General features: G+C 43.6%; 1 protein-coding gene across 1 annotated transcript in view; it reads right to left on the bottom strand.

Annotated features, from left to right (window-relative positions):
- The window catches only part of ASTN2 (astrotactin 2), a 1,265,353-nt gene that overhangs the window by 741,536 nt on the left and 498,743 nt on the right, over positions 1 to 25,074 (bottom strand). Inside the window, exon 10 of the mRNA XM_053695400.1 lies at positions 17,503 to 17,691. Coding sequence (XP_053551375.1) covers positions 17,503 to 17,691 — 189 coding nt within the window. The remainder of the gene's footprint in view (positions 1 to 17,502; positions 17,692 to 25,074) is intronic.

Below are 25,074 nucleotides of genomic sequence, written 5' to 3'. Positions count from 1 at the left end.
AAAAATGATAGACAGATTCTGACAGAGAAGAGTGAGAGATCATAGGACACTTGCTCTTCCTGCATTATATAATGGTCTGTTTAATAAAAAGGACTCAAAAGATGAACCAAAGTAAAACTCAAATATGACTAATCTCTTCATCCGTGTAACAAAACATGACAATATGGGTCCAAACCCCAAACCATGTGAACAATCAGCACATTCAATGCATGATATGAAAGTAGAACAACTAGTTACAAAACAAGTCCTCCAATGTTAAACTGGTAGAAGTTAAACTTAAAGGGGCAGTCTAGTTAAAATTAAAGTTTCATGATACAGATAGGGTATGTAATTTTAAACATTGCTCCAATTTACTTTTATCGTCAAACTTGCTTTGTTCTCTTGGTATTCTTTGTTGAAAGCTAAACCTATGTAGGCTCATATGCTAATTTCTAAGCCCTCGAAGGCCACATCTTATCTCAGTGCATAATGACAGTTAAACAGTGCTAGCTCATGTGTGCCATATAGGTAACATTGTGCTCACTCCCATGGAGTTATTTATGAGTCAGCATTGATTGGCTAAAATGCAAGTCTGTCAAAAGAACTGAGATAAGGGGGCAGTCTACAGAGGTTTAGATAAAAGGTAATCACAGAGATAAAAAGTATAATTAATATAACCGTGTTAGTTATGCAAAACTGGGGAATCAGCAATAAAGGGATTATCTATCTTTTTAAACAAGCGTTTTCAAGTAGACTGTCCCTTTAATAAATGTACTGAATGCAGCAATGACCATGAAGCTGTTTCTATTGTTGCCTAACATTTACTTACCATAAAGCTATCACCAACCTTGTAGAAAGTGCTGTACATTGGAAGAGTGATGGTTTATTATACAAATAAATAAAAAAATAAAAAAATAGCTTTAGAAGTCTCCATTTTTACTTGGTCCTGAGTAGAAAAATGTCACCACTTATAGGATCTCCTTATCACTCAGTTTAGGATATATCAAAGGAATAACAATGTCCTCTTCTGAGATTTATAGCATTCATTACCTTAGGCTGAAAACAGGCAGACGTGCTCGGTATCATCTTATGCTGATCATGGTATATCAGAAAAAGGCAGCTTGCAGGATTATGGACTAAACCCCAAGACTTGCTGTGCCGTGGAAGTACAGACTAAAAGCAACGCCTTTAGCATCAGAAATGTTACAGCAACGCTGTTTAAGGTTCCAATTGCTCAACCTGCAGGGGCTGTAACACTGTGTAATAGAAATGATTTATGTCATGAGATCTCTAAAAAATTGTGGTATCTATTGTGTGTTACTGTGCAATACTGATTGTTTTCACAATACTTATTTTATGTAGAACTCTGACTTGTAATTGAAGATTACTCGCAGAAACGACACCACTAAGGTACTATACTTGTGATGTTTGTAGAATAAGCATGCTGAATCCATATTCTGCTAATAACAAGAACAACTTTTTCATTGGACTGCTCAAACATTAAAGGTACAGCAGACAATGAGATTGTATAACTCCGATTCCGAAAAAGTTGGGACAGTATGGAACCAAACAAACAAAAAGAGTCATTTGAAAATTCAGCTCACCCTATATTATATTGAAAACACAATATTAACACATTATTTAACATTTTACTTTGTGAATTTAATTTATTTTTTTTAAATATAAACTCATTTCAAATCTGATGACTGCAACACACTACAAAAAAGTTGGGACAGTCGACTGTTTACCACTGTGTAACATCACCTTTTCTTTTAATAACATTTATTAAGTGTTTGAAGACACCAGTTGGTTAAGTTTAGTAAGCAGAATTTTCTCCCATTCAACTGTAAGGGGCCTTCATTCCCTTGCGCTTCATAATGCGCCACACATTCTCAATTGGGAACAGGTCAGAACTGCAGGCAGGAGATGCTAGCACCTGCATGCTCTGATTACGCAACCATGCGCTTGTAATCCGGACAAAATATGGTTTGGCGTTGCCCTACTGGAAAATGCAAGGACGTCCCTGGAAAAGACAATGGGGACGATTTATTAAGCAGCGGATGCTGCTTATTCCGTGCGAGCCTTCTGGCCGGGGTATGATAAATCACCCCAATGTATTTATGGCTGCATATGTTGCTCTAAAATGTATATATATCTTTCTGCATTAATGGTGCCCTCACAGATGTGCAAGTTACCCATACCATGGGCACTGACACCCCCCATAACATGACAGGCACTGGCTTTTGGACCTGGCACTGATAACAGCTTTGATGGTACTTTTCCTCTTTGGCCCTGAGAACACGACAGCTGTTTTTTCCAAAATATATTTGAAATGTTGACTTATCAGATCACAAAACACAATTCCACTGTGCTACTGTCCTGGTGTCCATCTCAGATGAGACCGAGCCCAGAGAATTTGATGGCGCTTCTGGTCTGGACAGTGTTGATGTGTGGCTGCTGCTTTGCATAGTAAAGCCTTAACTTTCACCTGTGGAAGATGAGGTTCCTCACTATTAACTCATACACCCTTAATATTTAGTTTTGTGATCAACCACAACCCCAAATGTTATGGTTAAAAAAAGGTGTGGCTCAAAAAGGTGAGATTGAAAAGGTGTGGTGAAAACATGTCATGTCATACAGCCGTGAGACATCTACCCTGTAACAGAGTTGTGGGGCATCGCAATCCATCAAAATTCTTTTGTGAAGTTTTGCAGGGTTTTCAAATAAGAAGCCATTCCAATCTATCCGAAAACCTGTTGGTAAACCCACTTATCACAAAATCAACTTTGCATGGGGATAATTTGACAATCCATTAGAAAATATTTTCTTAACAGTGGTATTCATGGCTAAGTTAAAAAAAAAAAAACCTGCTCTCCATCACATTCATCATCAATATTTAATTAATTAGCCAACATTTACTTTTGCTTTGGTCGTGTATCTTTTTCTTGGGGAACATCTGTGAAAATCCCTGCAAACTTGCTCTTATAAACCTTGTGATACTTGTTTCTTATACTTTTTCATTTGTTCTTTATTTGCTGTTTTTGTGTAGGGTACTTAACAAAACAGATATCTACACCACCCGTATAATGTTTGCTATTATTAAGCTATCGGGTGTGTTAGGTTGGATTAAACTATGTTGGTGACCTATCCTTTGTTGTGAGACCTTCTTGCTGAGCATTTGGCTGCCTGATAACTATTGTTGACTTTGGACTTTTTCTTGCGCCCTTTTGGGACATTGCTATGTACTGCACTTTAGCTATATCTAAATATTGCCTTACTCTTGGTGCTGTTCTCGTTCTGTTACTGATCTGTGGCCTGTTCCCGACCTCTCCTGTATTCCAGTGTATCCTGTTCTGGTTCTGTTACTGATCTGTGACCTGTTCCCGACCTCTCCTGTATTCCAGTGTATCCTGTTCTGGTTCTGTTACTGATCTGTGACCTGTTCCCGACCTCTCCTGTATTCCAGTGTATCCTCTTCTGGTTCTGTTACTGATCTGTGGCCTGTTCCCGACCTCTCCTGTATTCCAGTGTATCCTGTTCTGGTTCTGTTACTGATCTGTGGCCTGTTCATGACCTCTCCTGTATTCCAGTGTATCCTGTTCTGGTTCTGTTACTGATCTGTGACCTGTTCCTGACCTCTCCTGTATTCCAGTGTATCCTGTTCTGGTTCTGTTACTGATCTGTGACCTGTTCATGACCTCTCCTGTATTCCATTGTATCCTGTTCTGGTTCTGTTACTGATCTGTGGCCTGTTCATGACCTCTCCTGTATTCCAGTGTATCCTGTTCTGGTTCTGTTACTGATCTGTGGCCTGTTCCCGACCTCTCCTGTATTCCAGTGTATCCTGTTCTGGTTCTGTTACTGATCTGTGACCTGTTCATGACCTCTCCTGTATTCCAGTGTATCCTGTTCTGGATATGCAGTGCGCTCCTTCTCTACCGTGTACCTCTCCTGTATTCCAGTGTATCCTGTTCTGGATATGCAGTGCGCTCCTTCTCTACCGTGTACCTCTCCTGTATTCCAGTGTATCCTGTTCTGGATATGCAGTGCGCTCCTTCTCTACCGTGTACCTCTCCTGTATTCCAGTGTATCCTGTTCTGGATATGCAGTGTGATCCTTCTCTACCGTGTACCTCTCCTGTATTCCAGTGTATCCTGTTCTGGATATGCAGTGCGCTCCTTCTCTACCGTGTACCTCTCCTGTATTCCAGTGTATCCTGTTCTGTTACTGATCTGTGGCCTGTTCCCGACCTCTCCTGTATTCCAGTGTATCCTGTTCTGGTTCTGTTACTGATCTGTGACCTGTTCCTAACCTCTCCTGTATTCCAGTGTATCCTGTTCTGGATATGCAGTGTGCTCCTTCTCTACCGTGTACCTCTCCTGTATTCCAGTGTATCCTGTTCTGGATATGCAGTGCGCTCCTTCTCTACCGTGTACCTCTCCTGTATTCCAGTGTATCCTGTTCTGGTTCTGTTACTGATCTGTGGCCTGTTCCCGACCTCTCCTGTATTCCACTGTATCCTGTTCTGGTTCTGTTACTGATCTGTGGCCTGTTCCCGACCTCTCCTGTATTCCAGTGTATCCTGTTCTGGTTCTGTTACTGATCTGTGACCTGTTCCCGACCTCTCCTGTATTCCAGTGTATCCTGTTCAGGATATGCAGTGCGCTCCTTCTCTACCGTGTACCTCTCCTGTATTCCAGTGTATCTTGTTCTGGATATGCAGTGCGCTCCTTCTCTACCGTGTACCTCTCCTGTATTCCAGTGTATCCTGTTCTGGATATGCAGTACGCTCCTTCTCTACCGTGTACCTCTCCTGTATTCCAGTGTATCCTGTTCTGGATATGCAGTGTGATCCTTCTCTACCGTGTACCTCTCCTGTATTCCAGTGTATCCTGTTCTGGATATGCAGTGCGCTCCTTCTCTACCGTGTACCTCTCCTGTATTCCAGTGTATCCTGTTCTGTTACTGATCTGTGGCCTGTTCCCGACCTCTCCTGTATTCCAGTGTATCCTGTTCTGGTTCTGTTACTGATCTGTGACCTGTTCCTAACCTCTCCTGTATTCCAGTGTATCCTGTTCTGGATATGCAGTGTGCTCCTTCTCTACCGTGTACCTCTCCTGTATTCCAGTGTATCCTGTTCTGGATATGCAGTGCGCTCCTTCTCTACCGTGTACCTCTCCTGTATTCCAGTGTATCCTGTTCTGGTTCTGTTACTAATCTGTGGCCTGTTCCCGACCTCTCCTGTATTCCAGTGTATCCTGTTCTGGTTCTGTTACTGATCTGTGGCCTGTTCCCGACCTCTCCTGTATTCCAGTGTATCCTGTTCTGGTTCTGTTACTGATCTGTGACCTGTTCCCGACCTCTCCTGTATTCCAGTGTATCCTGTTCAGGATATGCAGTGCGCTCCTTCTCTACCGTGTACCTCTCCTGTATTCCAGTGTATCTTGTTCTGGATATGCAGTGCGCTCCTTCTCTACCGTGTACCTCTCCTGTATTCCAGTGTATCCTGTTCTGGATATGCAGTGCGCTCCTTCTCTACCGTGTACCTCTCCTGTATTCCAGTGTATCCTGTTCTGGATATGCAGTGTGATCCTTCTCTACCGTGTACCTCTCCTGTATTCCAGTGTATCCTGTTCTGGATATGCAGTGCGCTCCTTCTCTACCGTGTACCTCTCCTGTATTCCAGTGTATCCTGTTCTGTTACTGATCTGTGGCCTGTTCCCGACCTCTCCTGTATTCCAGTGTATCCTGTTCTGGTTCTGTTACTGATCTGTGACCTGTTCCTAACCTCTCCTGTATTCCAGTGTATCCTGTTCTGGATATGCAGTGCGCTCCTTCTCTACCGTGTACCTCTCCTGTATTCCAGTGTATCCTGTTCTGGATATGCAGTGCGCTCCTTCTCTACCGTGTACCTCTCCTGTATTCCAGTGTATCCTGTTCTGGTTCTGTTACTGATCTGTGGCCTGTTCCCGACCTCTCCTGTATTCCAGTGTATCCTGTTCTGGTTCTGTTACTGATCTGTGGCCTGTTCCCGACCTCTCCTGTATTCCAGTGTATCCTGTTCTGGTTCTGTTACTGATCTGTGACCTGTTCCCGACCTCTCCTGTATTCCAGTGTATCCTGTTCAGGATATGCAGTGCGCTCCTTCTCTACCGTGTACCTCTCCTGTATTCCAGTGTATCTTGTTCTGGATATGCAGTGCGCTCCTTCTCTACCGTGTACCTCTCCTGTATTCCAGTGTATCCTGTTCTGTTACTGATCTGTGGCCTGTTCCTGACCTCTCCTGTATTCCAGTGTATCCTGTTCTGGTTCTGTTACTGATCTGTGACCTGTTCCCGACCTCTCCTGTATTGCAGTGTATCCTGTTCTGGATATGCAGTGCGCGCCTTCTCTACCGTGTACCTCTCCTGTATTCCAGTGTATCCTGTTCTGGTTCTGTTACTGATCTGTGACCTGTTCATGACCTCTCCTGTATTCCAGTGTATCCTGTTCTGGATATGCAGTGCGCTCCTTCTCTACCGTGTACCTCTCCTGTATTCCAGTGTATCCTGTTCTGGATATGCAGTGCGCTCCTTCTCTACTGTGTACCTCTCCTGTATTCCAGTGTATCCTGTTCTGGATATGCAGTGCGCTCCTTCTCTACCATGTACCTCTCCTGTATTCCAGTGTATCCTGTTCTGGATATGCAGTGCGATCCTTCTCTACCGTGTACCTCTCCTGTATTCCAGTGTATCCTGTTCTGGATATGCAGTGTGCTCCTTCTCTACCGTGTACCTCTCCTGTATTCCAGTGTATCCTGTTCTGTTACTGATCTGTGGCCTGTTCCCGACCTCTCCTGTATTCCAGTGTATCCTGTTCTGGTTCTGTTACTGATCTGTGACCTGTTCCTAACCTCTCCTGTATTCCAGTGTATCCTGTTCTGGATATGCAGTGCGCTCCTTCTCTACCGTGTACCTCTCCTGTATTCCAGTGTATCCTGTTCTGGTTCTGTTACTGATCTGTGGCCTGTTCCCGACCTCTCCTGTATTCCAGTGTATCCTGTTCTGGTTCTGTTACTGATCTGTGGCCTGTTCCCGACCTCTCCTGTATTCCAGTGTATCCTGTTCTGGTTCTGTTACTGATCTGTGACCTGTTCATGACCTCTCCTGTATTCCAGTGTATCCTGTTCTGGTTCTGTTACTGATCTGTGACCTGTTCCCGACCTCTCCTGTATTCCAGTGTATCCTGTTCAGGATATGCAGTGCGCTCCTTCTCTACCGTGTACCTCTCCTGTATTCCAGTGTATCCTGTTCTGGATATGCAGTGTGCTCCTTCTCTACCGTGTACCTCTCCTGTATTCCAGTGTATCCTGTTCTGGATATGCAGTGCGCTCCTTCTCTACCGTGTACCTCTCCTGTATTCCAGTGTATCCTGTTCTGGATATGCAGTGCGCTCCTTCTCTACCGTGTACCTCTCCTGTATTCCAGTGTATCCTGTTCTGTTACTGATCTGTGGCCTGTTCCTGACCTCTCCTGTATTCCAGTGTATCCTGTTCTGGTTCTGTTACTGATCTGTGACCTGTTCCCGACCTCTCCTGTATTGCAGTGTATCCTGTTCTGGATATGCAGTGCGCGCCTTCTCTACCGTGTACCTCTCCTGTATTCCAGTGTATCCTGTTCTGGTTCTGTTACTGATCTGTGACCTGTTCATGACCTCTCCTGTATTCCAGTGTATCCTGTTCTGGATATGCAGTGCGCTCCTTCTCTACCGTGTACCTCTCCTGTATTCCAGTGTATCCTGTTCTGGATATGCAGTGTGCTCCTTCTCTACTGTGTACCTCTCCTGTATTCCAGTGTATCCTGTTCTGGATATGCAGTGCGCTCCTTCTCTACCGTGTACCTCTCCTGTATTCCAGTGTATCCTGTTCTGGATATGCAGTGCGATCCTTCTCTACCGTGTACCTCTCCTGTATTCCAGTGTATCCTGTTCTGGATATGCAGTGTGCTCCTTCTCTACCGTGTACCTCTCCTGTATTCCAGTGTATCCTGTTCTGTTACTGATCTGTGGCCTGTTCCCGACCTCTCCTGTATTCCAGTGTATCCTGTTCTGGTTCTGTTACTGATCTGTGACCTGTTCCTAACCTCTCCTGTATTCCAGTGTATCCTGTTCTGAATATGCAGTGCGCTCCTTCTCTACCGTGTACCTCTCCTGTATTCCAGTGTATCCTGTTCTGTTTCTGTTACTGATCTGTGACCTGTTCCCGACCTCTCCTGTATTCCAGTGTATCCTTTTCTGTTTCTGTTACTGATCTGTGACCTGTTCCCGACCTCTCCTGTATTCCAGTGTATCCTGTTCTGGTTCTGTTACTGATCTGTGGCCTGTTCCCGACCTCTCCTGTATTCCAGTGTATCCTGTTCTGGTTCTGTTACTGATCTGTGGCCTGTTCCCGACCTCTCCTGTATTCCAGTGTATCCTGTTCTGGTTCTGTTACTGATCTGTGACCTGTTCATGACCTCTCCTGTATTCCAGTGTATCCTGTTCTGGTTCTGTTACTGATCTGTGACCTGTTCCCGACCTCTCCTGTATTCCAGTGTATCCTGTTCAGGATATGCAGTGCACTCCTTCTCTACCGTGTACCTCTCCTGTATTCCAGTGTATCCTGTTCTGGATATGCAGTGCGCTCCTTCTCTACTGTGTACCTCTCCAGTTACTCAGTTACTATAACTGCTATTTAAAGAGTCAAAGTATGGGCATCATCTAATCCCAGTGATGTTCTTGTACTTAAAGGGAAATTCTTGTCAAAACGTAAATGCACATAGATGAATAACATATTTGAAGAGAAACATATTTGCAATTTACATACATTGGCAACAATGCTTCTAGTAAAAGTTATCATTGTTTTAGTTTTAAAATGTTTCTCTGCACGAGTGCACGTGCATGTGAAGCATACCTAAATATTCTCAGTGCACCATTATTTAACTATTGTAGCTTAAGTTGGGGCTTGTATCATGTCAGCAATTAACAAATTGAGTCATTACCAGATGGTACAAGCACCTTTGGCTATGTGAGCAAATGCTGGTGCACGGTGCATACTTAAATCATTTTTTGAAACAGCTATAACTGTTACTTTAAGCATTTTTGCTGCTTTGTGTATATTACAAAAATGCTTCTGTTCAAAACTGAAATGTATCCATGTGGATTCCAATTTTGTCTGGAATGTCCCTTTTATGCTGCCTCAGCCTCTGGGCCCTATCTGACTTGGCACTACCTTTGTGTAGATTGTGACATTTATATCACTTATTTAAATAATTCAAATGTCAGCTCCTCTAATAGATTGTAATAGCTTAGAAAACCAACTGGAAACTCACTGTGTTGCCACATATAATTATAATACCAGAATTCTGATAAATTAGAATGGGGGCTACAGAACTGAGGACCCTGTCCTATAGGTACAAAGGAATCTTCATTAGAATGTCCCTGTATATCGTTTCTCAGATCTCGGTAGTTACTTTCCTTCTCTACCACGCATATCAGTATTCATTCTCTATCACTCCCGGCAGCACCTTGTTACAAGGATGATTCTTCTGTTACCAACCCTTTGCCTAATCCCGGCTTTAAAGATATTCATGACATGTTTTATATTCTGCAAATTAGCAGCTAGTGGAACAGCTGGTATCTAAATGCTCACTGAGACCCCACACTCTTGTCAGAAACGCACGCAAATCGTGTCTTTTATTTAATAATCCCTTAGCTATTAACTCTGTAATGGCACTTCACCCACATACATTTAGATCTATTCCCTTACTCAATTGGAGCCGAACATTTTGTTGCCAGAGTGGGTTGCAACACATTCCAAAACTTATTTTGAGGTAATTAAGGGGTGATAATCAGTATATATTACTGTATATGGCTTTATTGCTTTGTGTATTTAAGAAAATAGTGACCCCCTGATGCGGAGAAGAATTGACAAGCACAGGACCTTTGATATAGTCCAAGAGGAAGAGACCACTCAGTCCTCGTCTAAAATGCCTAACACGATGATGTTGTTCTGAACCTATAAAACAGCTTCCTGTTGTGCTAATGCAGACAGAAATGTCAGCACTGAGACGGAAGAGAGTGTAATTAGAAACTGTCTGATTACGCCTGATGTTGCAGCCTTGTTATCCAGTAAAAGTGGGATCAAGCAAGTCAAGAGTGAATGGCTGGAGAGGGGGCTTAGTCACAGTATCAAAAAAAGAGACATCTGAAGCTACTTTATTAGCTTGTGAAAATCCCGTTTCTCGTTACTTTGACTAACAAAAATAAAAGCATTGTTTGAATAAAATATGAGTATGTTTTGGATAATGTTGTTATTTTAGAAGTCTGTGAGGCACTATTAACATTTGTTTAATCCCAATTGTTTCTTCGGTGTTATCTTTTTTATACCAAACTACCAGGCTTCTCCTGGATAAATTCCTTCCTTTCAGGGTAGTGACAGTCCACAAGCCTTGGCATGTTGGATTCAATTCCTGGCCACTAGGAGGAGGCAAAGATACCCCAAATACCAAGGGCTTTTAAACACTCTCACCTCTCTGTACCTCTCAGTCTGTGTATAGCCGAGAAGAGGAGGGAAAAAAAGGAATAACAGAAAGACAGAAAAGAACAAAATGATGATATAATAAAATCTAAGGGGGCGCTTATAACAGGATAAAGATGTTTAGCAGTTGACAGTGTGCCATATACAATATACAAACAACTATGTTAGGAATACATACAAATTTCAAGATATCAAAAAAGTCCCAAAGTAAATAGGATGCACTTCTTTGGTATAGGAGAATCCTCCTTATATAGGATTATCGAACGCTGGCTGCCTCGTCCTCACCGACTGATCCGGGGGAAACTGCAGAATATAAAAAAGAGCAGAGGGGCGCCTCATGTGCCGAATCATCCAACATATGTTATAACTTGATATAATATGAGCCAAATGGATACTCACATGCTGTTAAAGCACCCTGATGTGCTAGTAGGTGTAGGCGGTAGGATTATAGGGTGTGACAGCTCACCCACAGCTGGAAGTTCCTGTGTGATGCTGACCAAGCACACCAATGTGCTGGTAGAGACAGACTGACAAATTTATGTGACGCGTGTCAGCTCACCCCACTATGGTTCTCCCAATGGACCAGATCCAGGTGCAGGAAAATACTAGTGGTTGTACTCCAATAGGCAGTCAGTGAACAGGCAGGTAAGGTGTTTCCACTCAACTTGAATTTTATAAAAAACGGTATTTATTAAAAAGAAAACAAAGAAAAAAAAAAAACAGGGGCTAATAAGGTGCAAATTAAAACTGCCACCAAAAAAAAATCATAAATATACTAATGGTTGGGTCTAGTAGACTCTCACCACCATGAAATAAAGGAATTTATTGGGTAAGTATAAATTATGTTTTCTTTCACAAGGCTATGAGTCCACAAGCCTTGACGTGTGAGATCTAATACCCAAGTTGTGGAGTCCACAAGAATATGGGTGGGGTAAAAAAAAGGGTTAGGCAGTTCCAAAAGCTGCCTCTGAAGAAGAAAAAAACATCAAAATGGTAACATTATTTTGAGTTCATGGGACAATTTTATCTCCAGAGACGTGGGACAGCCATGGGAGCAAAGTTTGCCCCATCCTATGCTAACATCTTCATGGGATGGTGGGAACTGTCCCACGTCTTTGGGGAACGAAACCCTTTCAGAGCTAACATCATATGGTACGGCAGGTACATTGATGACCTGCTATTTGTCTGGGGAGGAACCGACTCTCAACTCGAAGAATTCGTGGCTGGTCTGGATAATAATGATTGTGGGTTAAGTTTTACTTCTGAAGTACAGGATAAACGTGTCAACTTTCTGGACATCACACTGGAGGGTGTACAGGGCCAGGGCATCAGCACGGAGGTTTTTCGAAAACCCATAGCTGGGAATTCACTGTTACACGCCTCGAGCTGTCACCCCAAAAGAGTGTTTAGGGGTGTGGCTAAGAGCCAGTTCATCCGCCTCAAGAGAAATTGTACGTCATGCATTGCATACGACAAGCAGGCGGATGACCTGGCTCTGAGGCTTAAAGAAAGAGGGTACGATTCTCTGACGATTATGAGAGCAAGAAAAGATGTAGAGAGGATCCCTAGGGAGAGACTTCTGACATTAGGCAGGAGGAGTAAGGGGGGCAGTTCAGAGTTACATAATTTTGGTGACAGGGTGTCTTTCATCACTGACTACTCTAAACAGTATGATGAAATCTGCCGGATAGTGAACAAACATTTCGGCCTCTTGTCGGCTGATGACGGGCTGACTGACACAGTGGAGAGGGGCATTAGATTTGCATATAGGAAAAATAAAACTATAGGCAATATGGTTGCCCCAACCAAGATTTGGAGAGAACCCCCCAATCAAACGTCCTCTTGGTTGACATCTTTAGGAGTATTTAAATGCCATTACCATACCTGTGTGGCATGTGAAAGGATTACTGTGGGGGACACGTTTGTTTCCACGGCGAGTGGTGAGAGATTCAATATTAAATATTGTCTGAATTGTAGACATACTTACATCATATATCTCATCACTTGCAGCTTATGTTCCTTACAGTATGTGGGACTCTCAACACGAGAGGCCAGAACTCGTATTAAGGAACACATGTCGGATATCAGGATTGGTTCCAAAACGACTCCCCTGGTTAGTCACTTTGTTGAGATTCATGATAAGTCACTAAGATCCTTTGTTTGGACCATTATTGATAAAGTCCCCTTTAGAAAAGGCCAGGGAGACAGGGTAAATAAACTTGGAGAAAAGGAGGCATTCTGGATTTTTAAACTAAAGACCAGGATTCCAAGTGGCCTCAACTCGGAGTTTGACCTGATCAATTTTTGGTCTAAATAAATTTGTGGCCTATTTTTAGGTACAATGTTTCAGATTGTGACTAATTTTTGGTCCATAATAAGCTCTGGTTTAATATAAGTATTGGCATGGTTGTGCTGTATTTATATTGGGTACTTTCTATTTGGGTATTTGATTGTGCTATGTTTGATACCTGTTTTGGATTGCCAGAGGGAGAAGGGAGGGGGGATATATATATATGTCCCATCACTTCTTCTCTCTCTGGCGTGATCCTGTTAAATGATTACAACTGTTTTTTGTAATTTCTCGTCTGTTTTATATCCATTCCAACTCGGAGTGTTCCATATGGTATATTCATAGGCTTTGCAACTTTTGGTTTGAATGACACATGTCTGGCTATTGTAACATGTTATGGGTTGAGATTGTTGGCTCCCCATATGTATCTGTGCCATGTCTGCATAGTTATTTTGTATTATTATTGTTTCATTATTCTATGTTCTTACCCTTCTCTTATTTGCATTTCATTTCTGTATATGATTCGTGTATTTTGGACCGTACTTGGTCCACAGATTTGCCCACTTTGAATCAGATTGTTGTGGAATGCAGATTAAAGGGTAATTGACCATAAACACACTTCCTTGGTTTGGTTGTAAGTCTAGATTGTTTTTGTTGTGCTCGTAGTTCGGTATTCTTATCCCTCTCTTCTCGCCCCTCCAAAATTGTCTTGTGATTGTGTTTATTGCACTTACTTTGTTTACTTTCCGTGCTGACGTATGGCGTGTAGGCGGGTTTCAGTGATATCACTGGCTAAGCTCTAAGGCGCGACCCTATCAGAATTGCTCAGATCGTGTGTTCACTCCCACTCTGAGCTCTGGATTCGGACTGCATCAGTGAATGGAGCAGAGAATCTCCGGCACGGCAGGGCTGAATTTTGGCACTATCCGACCAGCGTCTTGGTACGTTGTGTAAACCGGCCAGTTTTTTCCGGTTCATTAATACTGGTCTGGATTATTCAGTGATGAAGACTAGCATAATAATAATAATGATTACCATCACTATTAGTGATTAGTGTCGATCTAATACAGTGCATTCATAGGGGGTGGGGGTGGGTGTGTATGTGTGTGTATACACAGTCAGTTTAACAGTCTTTGATTGGATAATTAGTTGCAGGGTGTGTGTCCCGCCAAACAATCAGATGAGGAGCTAGGTTTTTTAATCTTCTAGATTTCATTTGTGTTTTAAGAGGCTATGAGTAAGGCTCACGCCGAAACGCGTTAGCCGCTGTTTTGTCACTAGCTCGTTTATTATTTTTCACCCCCTCTGTATTGTTTTTACTAGGGCCATGAGCCCTGTGTTTACTTTGTATTTTGTAATGTTATACCCTGTTCTTTGAATTAAATTCACTTCTAATTATCAACGGCCAGTATCAGGTGCTTCTGTTCTCTTGTTCGTTATTATGCTGTTAAAGCACCCTGATGTGCTAGTAGGTGCAGGCGGTAGGATTATAGGGTGTGACAGCTCACCCACAGCTGGAAGTTCCTGTGTGATGCTGACCAAGCACACCAATGTGCTGGTAGAGACAGACTGACAAATTTATGTGACGCGTGTCAGCTCACCCCACTATGGTTCTCCCAATGGACCAGATCCAGGTGCAGGAAAATACTAGTGGTTGTACTCCAATAGGCAGTCAGTGAACAGGCAGGTAAGGTGTTTCCACTCAACTTGAATTTTATAAAAAACGGTATTTATTAAAAAGAAAACAAAGAAAAAAAAAAAACAGGGGCTAATAAGGTGCAAATTAAAACTGCCACCAAAAAAAAATCATAAATATACTAATGGTTGGGTCTAGTAGACTCTCACCACCATGAAATAAAGGAATTTATTGGGTAAGTATAAATTATGTTTTCTTTCACAAGGCTATGAGTCCACAAGCCTTGACGTGTGAGATCTAATACCCAAGTTGTGGAGTCCACAAGAATATGGGTGGGGTAAAAAAAAGGGTTAGGCAGTTCCAAAAGCTGCCTCTGAAGAAGAAAAAAACATCAAAATGGTAACATTTATTAAAAGTGTGTAATGAAGACCAAGTTGCAGCCATGCAAATCTGTTAAACAGAAGCCTTGAGAAATGGACAAATAAATAAGAAGTTTGCCTACAATACTTAGTAGCTTGCAAGTAAAACTTACATCTAGATTGTGTAAAAGTCTCTTTGTAATTTTTGGAGTGGAACATAAAGAGGGAAAAACTATTTCTTGATTGATGTTATACGTCACAGCCATGATGTTGTCTGATACTGCTGTCTTAATGATCCTTGCGAACAGTATGTGAAGGTAGGCATCCTTCAGATCTATTGTGGACATAAACTGACCCTTGTGTACTAGAGGTAAAATAGTACGAATAGTCTTGATTTTAAAAGTAGGAACTAACAAAAATGTGTTTAAGGTCTTTAAATTTAGTAGAGGTCTATAGGTGCCGCCCTTTGGAACATAAAAAAGGTTGGAATAAAAACCTAAACCTTTTTCTCAGTCTGGGGCAGGTTTTATGACCCCCATAAATTCCAGGTCCTGAATACACTGAAAGAAAGACACAGCTTTCTGAGAATCCCTTGGAACATGGGACAGAAGAAACGTTATTCAAGGTTTGGCCTGAAAACCTATACTGTAACCTTGGGATACTATGCTCAAAACCCACGGGTTCTGAATCGATTTTAACCAAGCCTCCTGAAAAAGGCTCAACCTGACCTCTACCAGAACTAAATCTGGATCGGGGGCCACACCTCCATGCTGATTTGGATTGGTGAAAGCCTTCTTTGACTGCTTGAACTTATTCCAGGAGCTACTTACCTTCCAAGACGGTTTGAAAGATTCAGACTTTTGAGAAGAGGACATTGGTTCTTTGAGGAATGAAAGGAACGAAAACAATGGCTAGATCTGCTCTTTCCTTTAGATTTTTTGTCTTGAGTTAGAAAGCACCTATTCCTCTTGTTACTGTAAAACTGATGGCATCTAAACCAAATCTGAAAAGAACATTTCCCTGAAAGGGAAGAGATAATAGTCTTTTCTTGGAAACTATATCAGCAAACCAAGATTTTAGCCATGATGCCCTCCTGGTCAGAAACATAAAGGCCTTTTTTTTCTACCATTAATGCAGATAATGTCCACAACTGCTAATCTGCACAACTTTAATATGGCTTTGCAAATCTTCAACTGAGACCTGAAATCAGATCAGCTAATGAGTCACACTATAAAGCAGCTGTTCCTGCCACACATGCTATGCTAATAGCTGGTTTGAAAAGAAAACCTGATTGAAGAAACATTTTTCTACGGAAAGCCTCCATCTTACGGTCTCTAAACTAACTACTATCCTTTAAGGGAATAGTTGTCCTTTTAGCCAAAGTATAAACTGCACCAACATTGGAATATATTTCCATATCTCTACAATATCTCTTGTGAGGATGACAACGACCGACCCAACATGAGGAGGCTAAGGGACAGGTTCCCAAAACACGTGTGGCAGACGTGACTAAATCCCATAGGGAAATATAGCGTTACTACTAGTACTTCATATAGCCCTCTGTCCAAGGTTCACTGTATTAGAGGAATACATTGTCTCACATAGGTCTGAGAAACCCTTTTAACAAAGAATCAGAGCACCGCAAGTCTTCACCTACTCCTGTGAAGGCAAAGATAAGACTGAAAGGTACAGGGAGGTGGGAGGATTTAAAAGCTGTTGGTGTTAGAGGTATCTTTTAGTGGCCAGAAGTTAAATCCCACGTCATAGCTTGTGGACTCTCACCACCTTATGAAAAAATAAGTAAGCATAAAAATAAATAGATTGTGTTAAAAAAGAGCAAACAAATTACATGTTTTCTTGATAAATGAGCACTTAGGAATTATCAGTGTAGCCACTTCCTGTAACTAGATAAGAGAGCTATCATAACATAACTTAGGTTCTATTGTCACATACATTTTGCAACAAAGTCCTCTACTGAGCTTGGGCAATAAACTGACTGCTGCTAGAGAAGATGTCTCCTAGCAACACTTCAAAAGAAAAGCTATTCATTTGCCTTAATGTAGAGGGGGAGGTGATATAAAGTAATGAACCCTTCACAAATAAAGTTACAAAAAACAGAACACCAAAAGGCTAAAATTATTTTAAAATGATGAATAACACATATTGCAATGATTTCAATTAAGTATAACCCACTGAAAATACTTTTGGATTCCTTTTAATGATATGGCATGGGTTTATTCTGAAATACAAAACAAACAAACTATTGACTGATGTTCATAAATACTGTTTGTATTTTTTGTAACTGGCCATAACATTATTATATGGTCACTTATGGCACTGATCGTTTTTCCAAGATATGCTAGGAGGACACATAGTATCCCGGACAAAATCAGTATGGAAGATGGGGAAATTTTGCAGACGTTTCTTTTTCCTGCAAGAAAAGGAGTCTGATATGGCATAATTGCTGCTTATTGCAAGTCAGAAAGTCACTTGTTGGCCATTAGTTTTTATTTGATGTTTTAGGATTATAGATAACGTGAGTAGATCTCTTATTTAGCGTAACATTTTTATTATCATCACAAGTAATATTTGCCCCCACTTCTAAAATCCTGTGTTAACAAACTACACCCCTCTTCCTTATACATGTGACCATCAATATTTTTATTTTTCACCCTGGTCTCACCGGAAGCTCATCTGGAACACTCGTCCCTGGTTAACGCTATGGCTCTTGTTGTCATAACCATGCAGCATCTCTCCGAACAGAGTATCATTCAGACGATCTTCAGGACGCAGGCATTTTGGACCTTCACAAATATCAGTCAGCAACAGACAGGACCTAGCATCAGGAGCCAGCCGGTACTCTTCTACACAACTAGAAAAAAACATGGTTTATTTCTGTGGTTTTCCCCTCTTCCAAACTTATCAGTCTCTTCTATATTTATAATTCTGTTATATCTCCCAGCTGTGCTTATGAAGGGACATTAAAATCAAGAATTGTCTATCATACATGAGGAGAGCGAGAAGAGAAGAGAGGGAGTGAAGAGAGAGAAGAGAGGGAGAGAAGAGAGGGAGTGAAGAAAGAGAAGAGAGGGAGAGAAGAGAGAGAAGAGAGGGAGTGAAGAGAGAGAAGAGAGGGAGAGAAGAGAGAGAAGAGAGGGAGAGAGGGAGTGAAGAGAGAGAAGAGAGGGAGAGAAGAGAGGGAGTGAAGAGAGAGAAGAGAGAGAGAGAGAAGATAGGGAGTGAAGAGAGAGAGAGAGGGAGTGAATAGAGAGAAGAGAGGGAGTGAAGAGAGAGAAGATAGGGAGTGAAGAGAGAGAAGAGAGGGAGTGAAGAGAGAGAAGAGAGGGAGTGAAGAGAGAGAAGAGAGGGAGTGAAGAGAGGGAGTGAAGAGAGAGAAGAGAGGGAGTGAAGAGAGGGAGTGAAGAGAGAGAAGAGAGGGAGAGAAGAGAGGGAGTGAAGAGAGAGAAGAGAGGGAGTGAAGAGAGAGAAGAGAGGGAGAGAAGAGAGGGAGTGAAGAGAGAGAAGAGAGGGAGTGAAGAGAGAGAAGAGAGGGAGAGAAGAGAGGGAGTGAAGAGAGAGAAGAGAGGGAGTGAAGAGAGGGAGTGAAGAGAGAGAAGAGAGGGAGTGAAGAGAGAGAAGAGAGGGAGAGAAGAGAGGGAGTGAAGAGAGAGGGAGAGAAGAGAGAGAAGAGAGGGAGTGAAGAGAAAGAAGAGAGGGAGAGAAGAGAGGGAGTGAAGAGAGAGGGAGAGAAGAGAGAGAAGAGAGGGAGTGAAGAGAGAGAAGAGAGGGAGAGAAGAGAGGAGAGAGAAGAGAGGGAGAGAAGAGAGAGAGTGAAGAGAGAGAAGAGAGGGAGAGAAGAGAGGGAGTGAAGAGAGAGAAGAGAGAGTGAAGAGAGAGAAGAGAGGGAGAGAAGAGAGGGAGTGAAGAGAGAGGGAGAGAAGAGAGAGAAGAGAGGGAGTGAAGAGAGAGAAGAGAGGGAGAGAAGAGAGGGAGTGAAGAGAGAGAAGAGAGGGAGAGAAGAGAGGGAGTGAAGAGAGAGAAGAGAGGGAGAGAAGAGAGGGAGTGAAGAGAGAGAAGAGAGGGAGTGAAGAGAGAGAAGAGAGGGAGAGAAGAGAGGGAGTGAAGAGAGAGGGAGAGAAGAGAGAGAAGAGAGGGAGTGAAAAGAGTGAAGAGAGAGAAGAGAGGGAGAGAAGAGAGGGAGTGAAGAGAGAGGGAGAGAAGAGAGAGAAGAGAGGGAGTGAAAAGAGTGAAGAGAGAGAAGAGAGGGAGTGAAGAGAGAGAAGAGAGGGAGTGAAGAGAGAGAAGAGAGGGAGTGAAGAGAGAGAAGAGAGAGAAGAGAGGGAGTGAAGAGAGAGAAGAGAGGGAGTGAAAAGAGTGAAGAGAGAGAAGAGAGGGAAGAGAGGGAGTGAAGAGAGAGAAGAGAGGGAGTGAAGAGAGGGAGTGAAGAGAGAAAAGAGAGAGAGTGAAGAGAGGGAGAGAAGAGAGGGAGTGAAGAGAGAGAAGAGAGGGAGAGAAGAGAGGAAGAGAAGAGAGGGAGTGAAGAGAGAGAAGAGAGGGAGTGAAGAGAGAGAAGAGAGGGAGTGAAGAGAGAGAAGAGAGGGAGTGAAGAGAGAGAAGAGAGGGAGTGAAGAGAGAGAAGAGAGGGAGTGAAGAGAGAGAAGAGAGGGAGTGAAAAGAGTGAAGAGAGAGAAGAGAGGGAAGAGAGGGAGTGAAGAGAGAGAAGAGAGGGAGTGAAGAGAGGGAGTGAAGAGAGAGAAGAGAGGGAGTGAAGAGAGGAAGAGAAGAGAGGGAGTGAAGAGAGAGAAGAGAGGGAGTGAAGAGAGAGAAGAGAGGGAGTGAAGAGAGAGAAGAGAGGGAGTGAAGAGAGAGAAGAGAGGGAGTGAAGAGAGAGAAGAGAGGGAGTGAAGAGAGAGAAGAGAGGCAGTGAAGAGAGAGAAGAGAGGGAGTGAAGAGAGGGAGTGAAGAGAGAGAAGAGAGGGAGAGAAGAGAGGGAGTGAAGAGAGAGAAGAGAGGGAGTGAAGAGAGAGAAGAGAGGGAGAGAAGAGAGGGAGTGAAGAGAGAGAAGAGAGGGAGTGAAGAGAGAGAAGAGAGGGAGTGAAGAGAGAGAAGAGAGGGAGAGAAGAGAGAAAAGAGAGGGAGAGAGTGAAGAGAGAGAAGAGAGGGAGTGAAGAGAGAGAAGAGAGGGAGTGAAGAGAGAGAAGAGAGGGAGTGAAGAGAGAGAAGAGAGGGAGAGAAGAGAGAGAAGAGAGGGAGAGAAGAGAGGGAGTGAAGAGAGAGGGAGAGAAGAGAGGGAGTGAAGAGAGTGAAGAGAGAGGGAGAGAAGAGAGGGAGTGAAGAGAGAGAAGAGAGAGAAGAGAGGGAGTGAAGAGAGTGAAGAGAGGGAAGAGAGGGAGTGAAGAGAGAGAAGAGAGGGAGTGAAGAGAGAGAAGAGAGGGAGTGAAGAGAGTGAAGAGAGGGAGTGAAGAGAGGGAGTGAAGAGAGAGAAGAGAGGGAGAGAAGAGAGAGAAGAGAGGGAGTGAAGAGAGAGAAGAGAGGGAGTGAAGAGAGGGAGTGAAGAGAGGGAGTGAAGAGAGAGAAGAGAGAGAGTGAAGAGAGGGAGAGAAGAGAGGAAGAGAAGAGAGGGAGTGAAGAGAGAGAAGAGAGGGAGTGAAGAGAGAGAAGAGAGGGAGTGAAGAGAGAGAAGAGAGGGAGTGAAGAGAGAGAAGAGAGGGAGTGAAGAGAGAGAAGAGAGGGAGTGAAGAGAGAGAAGAGAGGCAGTGAAGAGAGAGAAGAGAGGGAGTGAAGAGAGGGAGTGAAGAGAGAGAAGAGAGGGAGAGAAGAGAGGGAGTGAAGAGAGAGAAGAGAGGGAGTGAAGAGAGGGAGTGAAGAGAGAGAAGAGAGGGAGTGAAGAGAGAGAAGAGAGGGAGTGAAGAGAGAGAAGAGAGGGAGTGAAGAGAGAGAAGAGAGGGAGAGAAGAGAGAAAAGAGAGGGAGAGAGTGAAGAGAGAGAAGAGAGGGAGTGAAGAGAGAGAAGAGAGGGAGTGAAGAGAGAGAAGAGAGGGAGAGAAGAGAGAGAAGAGAGGGAGAGAAGAGAGGGAGTGAAGAGAGAGAGAGTGAATAGAGAGGTAGAGAAGAGAGAGAAGAGAGGGAGTGAAGAGAGTGAAGAGAGAGGGAGAGAAGAGAGGGAGTGAAGAGAGAGAAGAGAGGGAGAGAAGAGAGGGAGTGAAGAGAGTGAAGAGAGGGAGTGAAGAGAGAGAAGAGAGAGGGAGAGAAGAGAGGGAGTGAAGAGAGAGAAGAGAGGGAAAGAAGAGAGGGAGTGAAGAGAGAGGAGAGGGAGAGAAGAGAGAGAGTGAAGAGAGAGAAGAGAGGGAGAGAAGAGAGTGAAGAGAGAGGGAGAGAAGAGAGGGAGTGAAGAGAGAGAAGAGAGGGAAAGAAGAGAGGGAGTGAAGAGAGGGAGAGAAGAGAGAGAGTGAAGAGAGAGAAGAGAGGGAGAGAAGAGAGGGAGTGAAGAGAGAGAAGAGAGGGAAAGAAGAGAGGGAGTGAAGAGAGAGAAGAGAGGGAGTGAAGAGAGAGAAGAGAGGGAGTGAAGAGAGAGAAGAGAGGGAGAGAAGAGAGGGAGTGAAGAGAGAGAAGAGAGGGAGAGAAGAGAGAGAAGAGAGGGAGTGAAGAGAGAGAAGAGAGGGAGAGAAGAGAGTGAAGAGAGAGAAGAGAGGGAGAGAAGAGAGGGAGTGAAGAGAGAGAAGAGAGGGAGTGAAGAGAGAGAAGAGAGGGAGTGAAGAGAGAGAAGAGAGGGAGTGAAGAGAGAGAAGAGAGGGAGAGAAGAGAGGGAGAGAAGAGAAGAGAGGGAGTGAAGAGAGAGAAGAGAGGGAGAGAAGAGAGTGAAGAGAGAGAAGAGAGGGAGAGAAGAGAGGGAGTGAAGAGAGAGAAGAGAGGGAGTGAAGAGAGAGAAGAGAGGGAGAGAAGAGAGAGAAGAGAGGGAGAGAAGAGAGGGAGTGAAGAGAGAGAAGAGAGGGAGTGAAGAGAGAGAAGAGAGAGAAGAGAGGGAGAGAAGAGAGGGAGTGAAGAGAGAGAAGAGAGGGAGTGAAGAGAGAGAAGAGAGGGAGTGAAGAGAGAGAAGAGAGGGAGTGAAGAGAGAGAAGAGAGGGAGTGAAGAGAGAGAAGAAAGAGAAGAGAGAAGAGAGAGAGTGAAGAGAGAAAAGAGAGGGAGTGAAGAGAGAGAAGAGAGGGAGTGAAGAGAGAGAAGAGAGGGAGTGAAGAGAGTGAAGAGAGAGGGAGAGAAGAGAGGGAGAGAAGAGAGTGAAGAGAGAGAAGAGAGAGAAGAGAGAAGAGAGAGAGTGAAGAGAGAAAAGAGAGGGAGTGAAGAGAGAGAAGAGAGGGAGTGAAGAGAGAGAAGAGAGGGAGTGAAGAGAGAGAAGAGAGGGAGTGAAGAGAGTGAAGAGAGAGGGAGAGAAGAGAGGGAGTGAAGAGAGAGAAGAGAGGGAGTGAAGAGAGTGAAGAGAGAGAAGAGAGGGAGTGAAGAGAGAGAAGAGAGGGAAAGAAGAGAGGGAGTGAAGAGAGAGAAGAGAGGGAGAGAAGAGAGAGAAGAGAGGGAGTGAAGAGAGTGAAGAGAGAGAGTGAAGAGAGAGAAGAGAGGGAGAGAAGAGAGAGAAGAGAGGGAGAGAAGAGAGAGAAGAGAGGGAGAGAAGAGAGAGAAGAGAGGGAGAGAAGAGAGAGAAGAGAGGGAGTGAAGAGAGAGAAGAGAGGGAAAGAAGAGAGAGAAGAGAGAAGAGAGAGAGAGTGAAGAGAGAAAAGAGAGGGAGTGAAGAGAGAGAAGAGAGGGAGTGAAGAGAGTGAAGAGAGAGGGAGAGAAGAGAGGGAGAGAAGAGAGAGAGTGAAGAGAGAGAAGAGAGAGAGTGAAGAGAGAAAAGAGAGGGAGTGAAGAGAGAGAAGAGAGGGAGTGAAGAGAGAGAAGAGAGGGAGTGAAGAGAGAGAAGAGAGGGAGTGAAGAGAGTGAAGAGAGAGGGAGAGAAGAGAGGGAGTGAAGAGAGAGAAGAGAGGGAGTGAAGAGAGTGAAGAGAGAGAAGAGAGGGAGTGAAGAGAGAGAAGAGAGGGAAAGAAGAGAGGGAGTGAAGAGAGAGAAGAGAGGGAGAGAAGAGAGAGAAGAGAGGGAGTGAAGAGAGTGAAGAGAGAGTGAAGAGAGAGAAGAGAGGGAGAGAAGAGAGAGAAGAGAGGGAGTGAAGAGAGAGAAGAGAGGGAAAGAAGAGAGGGAGTGAAGAGAGAGAAGAGAGGGAGTGAAGAGAGTGAAGAGAGAGGGAGAGAAGAGAGGGAGAGAAGAGAGAGAGTGAAGAGAGAGAAGAGAGAGAGTGAAGAGAGAGGGAGAGAAGAGAGGGAGTGAAGAGAGAGAAGAGAGGGAGTGAAGAGAGAGAAGAGAGGGAGTGAAGAGAGAGAAGAGAGGGAGTGAAGAGAGTGAAGAGAGAGGGAGAGAAGAGAGGGAGTGAAGAGAGAGAAGAGAGGGAGTGAAGAGAGTGAAGAGAGAGAAGAGAGGGAGTGAAGAGAGAGAAGAGAGGGAAAGAAGAGAGGGAGTGAAGAGAGAGAAGAGAGGGAGAGAAGAGAGAGAAGAGAGGGAGTGAAGAGAGTGAAGAGAGAGAGTGAAGAGAGAGAAGAGAGGGAGAGAAGAGAGAGAAGAGAGGGAGTGAAGAGAGAGAAGAGAGAGAGTGAAGAGAGTGAAGAGAGAGGAAGAGAAGAGAGAGAGAGAGAAAAGAGAGGGAGAGAGACGGGTTAGTGCTACAAATACATATCTAATAATGTATTTATTTATGCTTAAACTATACAGTAAAACATATAAAATGAGAAATAAATCTACTGCTGTTCACAGGTTAGCAAATATACAAAACAATAATAATATTAACAAAGCATAAACAATATTAATTTCCCAGCACAAACTAAAAGCAAAAATAGTTGCCGAGTCAACAGACTTAGGGGCCGATTATCTATTCCTCGCCAGATCAGATGTGACCCTCGCAGGAGCTACCATGGTGGAATTATATAATAAAAAGGGGCAATACCTGCGAGTGGCAAGATGTATCCTATTGAAATTAATGAAGCTCTCTGGAAAGGTAAACTTTGCTGTCTTAGGCACAGTTTGCAGTGAGCAGGGGAGCACTTTAAAATTAAATCCTGCAGCCAATATAAATCACATTATGCTGCTTTCTGTGTATAGCATCTGACAATCGTCTCTATTTTCGTATGCATGTGTTTTTCTATTAGGGTATTAAGTATTTTGATAAAAGTGCACCACCTTTTTATTTGCGAGACAAAACAGTGAGAACTGTAGGGCAGACGTGTAGAGAATTATGCTGAGATTTGAGAGAAAATGTCATATACGCTAATGGAACGCTCATGGATAATCCATTGGGCTCCATAACATGTGAGATATAATTCCCGCCACTAGGAGGAGGGCAAGAACCCAATAAGAACCCCCCAAGAGCTTTAATCCCTCCCACCTTACATCTCGTCTCAGTTTAGTGTATAGCAGAGAAAAGGAAAAAGACAGGTAGCAAAGAAAGAGGTGCAAATTGGAACTGTAGACCAAAAATTAAAATAGGTGGGGCCTAAGGACAATCATCATTATGAAAGAAAAGAAATAAGAATATTTTTTTTTTTTTTATATAATGATAGCTCATAGGGCCACATAACAATTGGGATTAAATACCCAGAAGAGAGGGGGAGAAGAGAGGGAGTGAAGAGAGGGAGTGAAGAGAGAGAAGAGAGGGAGAGAAGAGAGGGAGTGAAGAGAGAGAAGAGAGGGAGTGAAGAGAGAGAAGAGAGGGAGTGAAGAGAGAGAAGAGAGGGAGAGAAGAGAGAAAAGAGAGGGAGAGAGTGAAGAGAGAGAAGAGAGGGAGTGAAGAGAGAGAAGAGAGGGAGTGAAGAGAGAGAAGAGAGGGAGTGAAGAGAGAGAAGAGAGGGAGAGAAGAGAGAGAAGAGAGGGAGAGAAGAGAGGGAGTGAAGAGAGAGAGTGAAGAGAGAGGGAGAGAAGAGAGAGAAGAGAGGGAGTGAAGAGAGTGAAGAGAGAGGGAGAGAAGAGAGGGAGTGAAGAGAGAGAAGAGAGGGAGAGAAGAGAGAGAAGAGAGGGAGTGAAGAGAGTGAAGAGAGGGAGTGAAGAGAGAGAAGAGAGAGGGAGAGAAGAGAGGGAGTGAAGAGAGAGAAGAGAGGGAAAGAAGAGAGGGAGTGAAGAGAGAGAAGAGAGGGAGAGAAGAGAGAGAGTGAAGAGAGAGAAGAGAGGGAGAGAAGAGAGTGAA

This window comes from Bombina bombina, chromosome 12 (assembly GCF_027579735.1).
Source record: "Bombina bombina isolate aBomBom1 chromosome 12, aBomBom1.pri, whole genome shotgun sequence".
Taxonomy (NCBI): Eukaryota; Metazoa; Chordata; class Amphibia; order Anura; family Bombinatoridae; genus Bombina; species Bombina bombina.
Note: the sequence above shows the minus strand (reverse complement) of the source record. Positions and strands in the feature narration are given on the sequence as shown.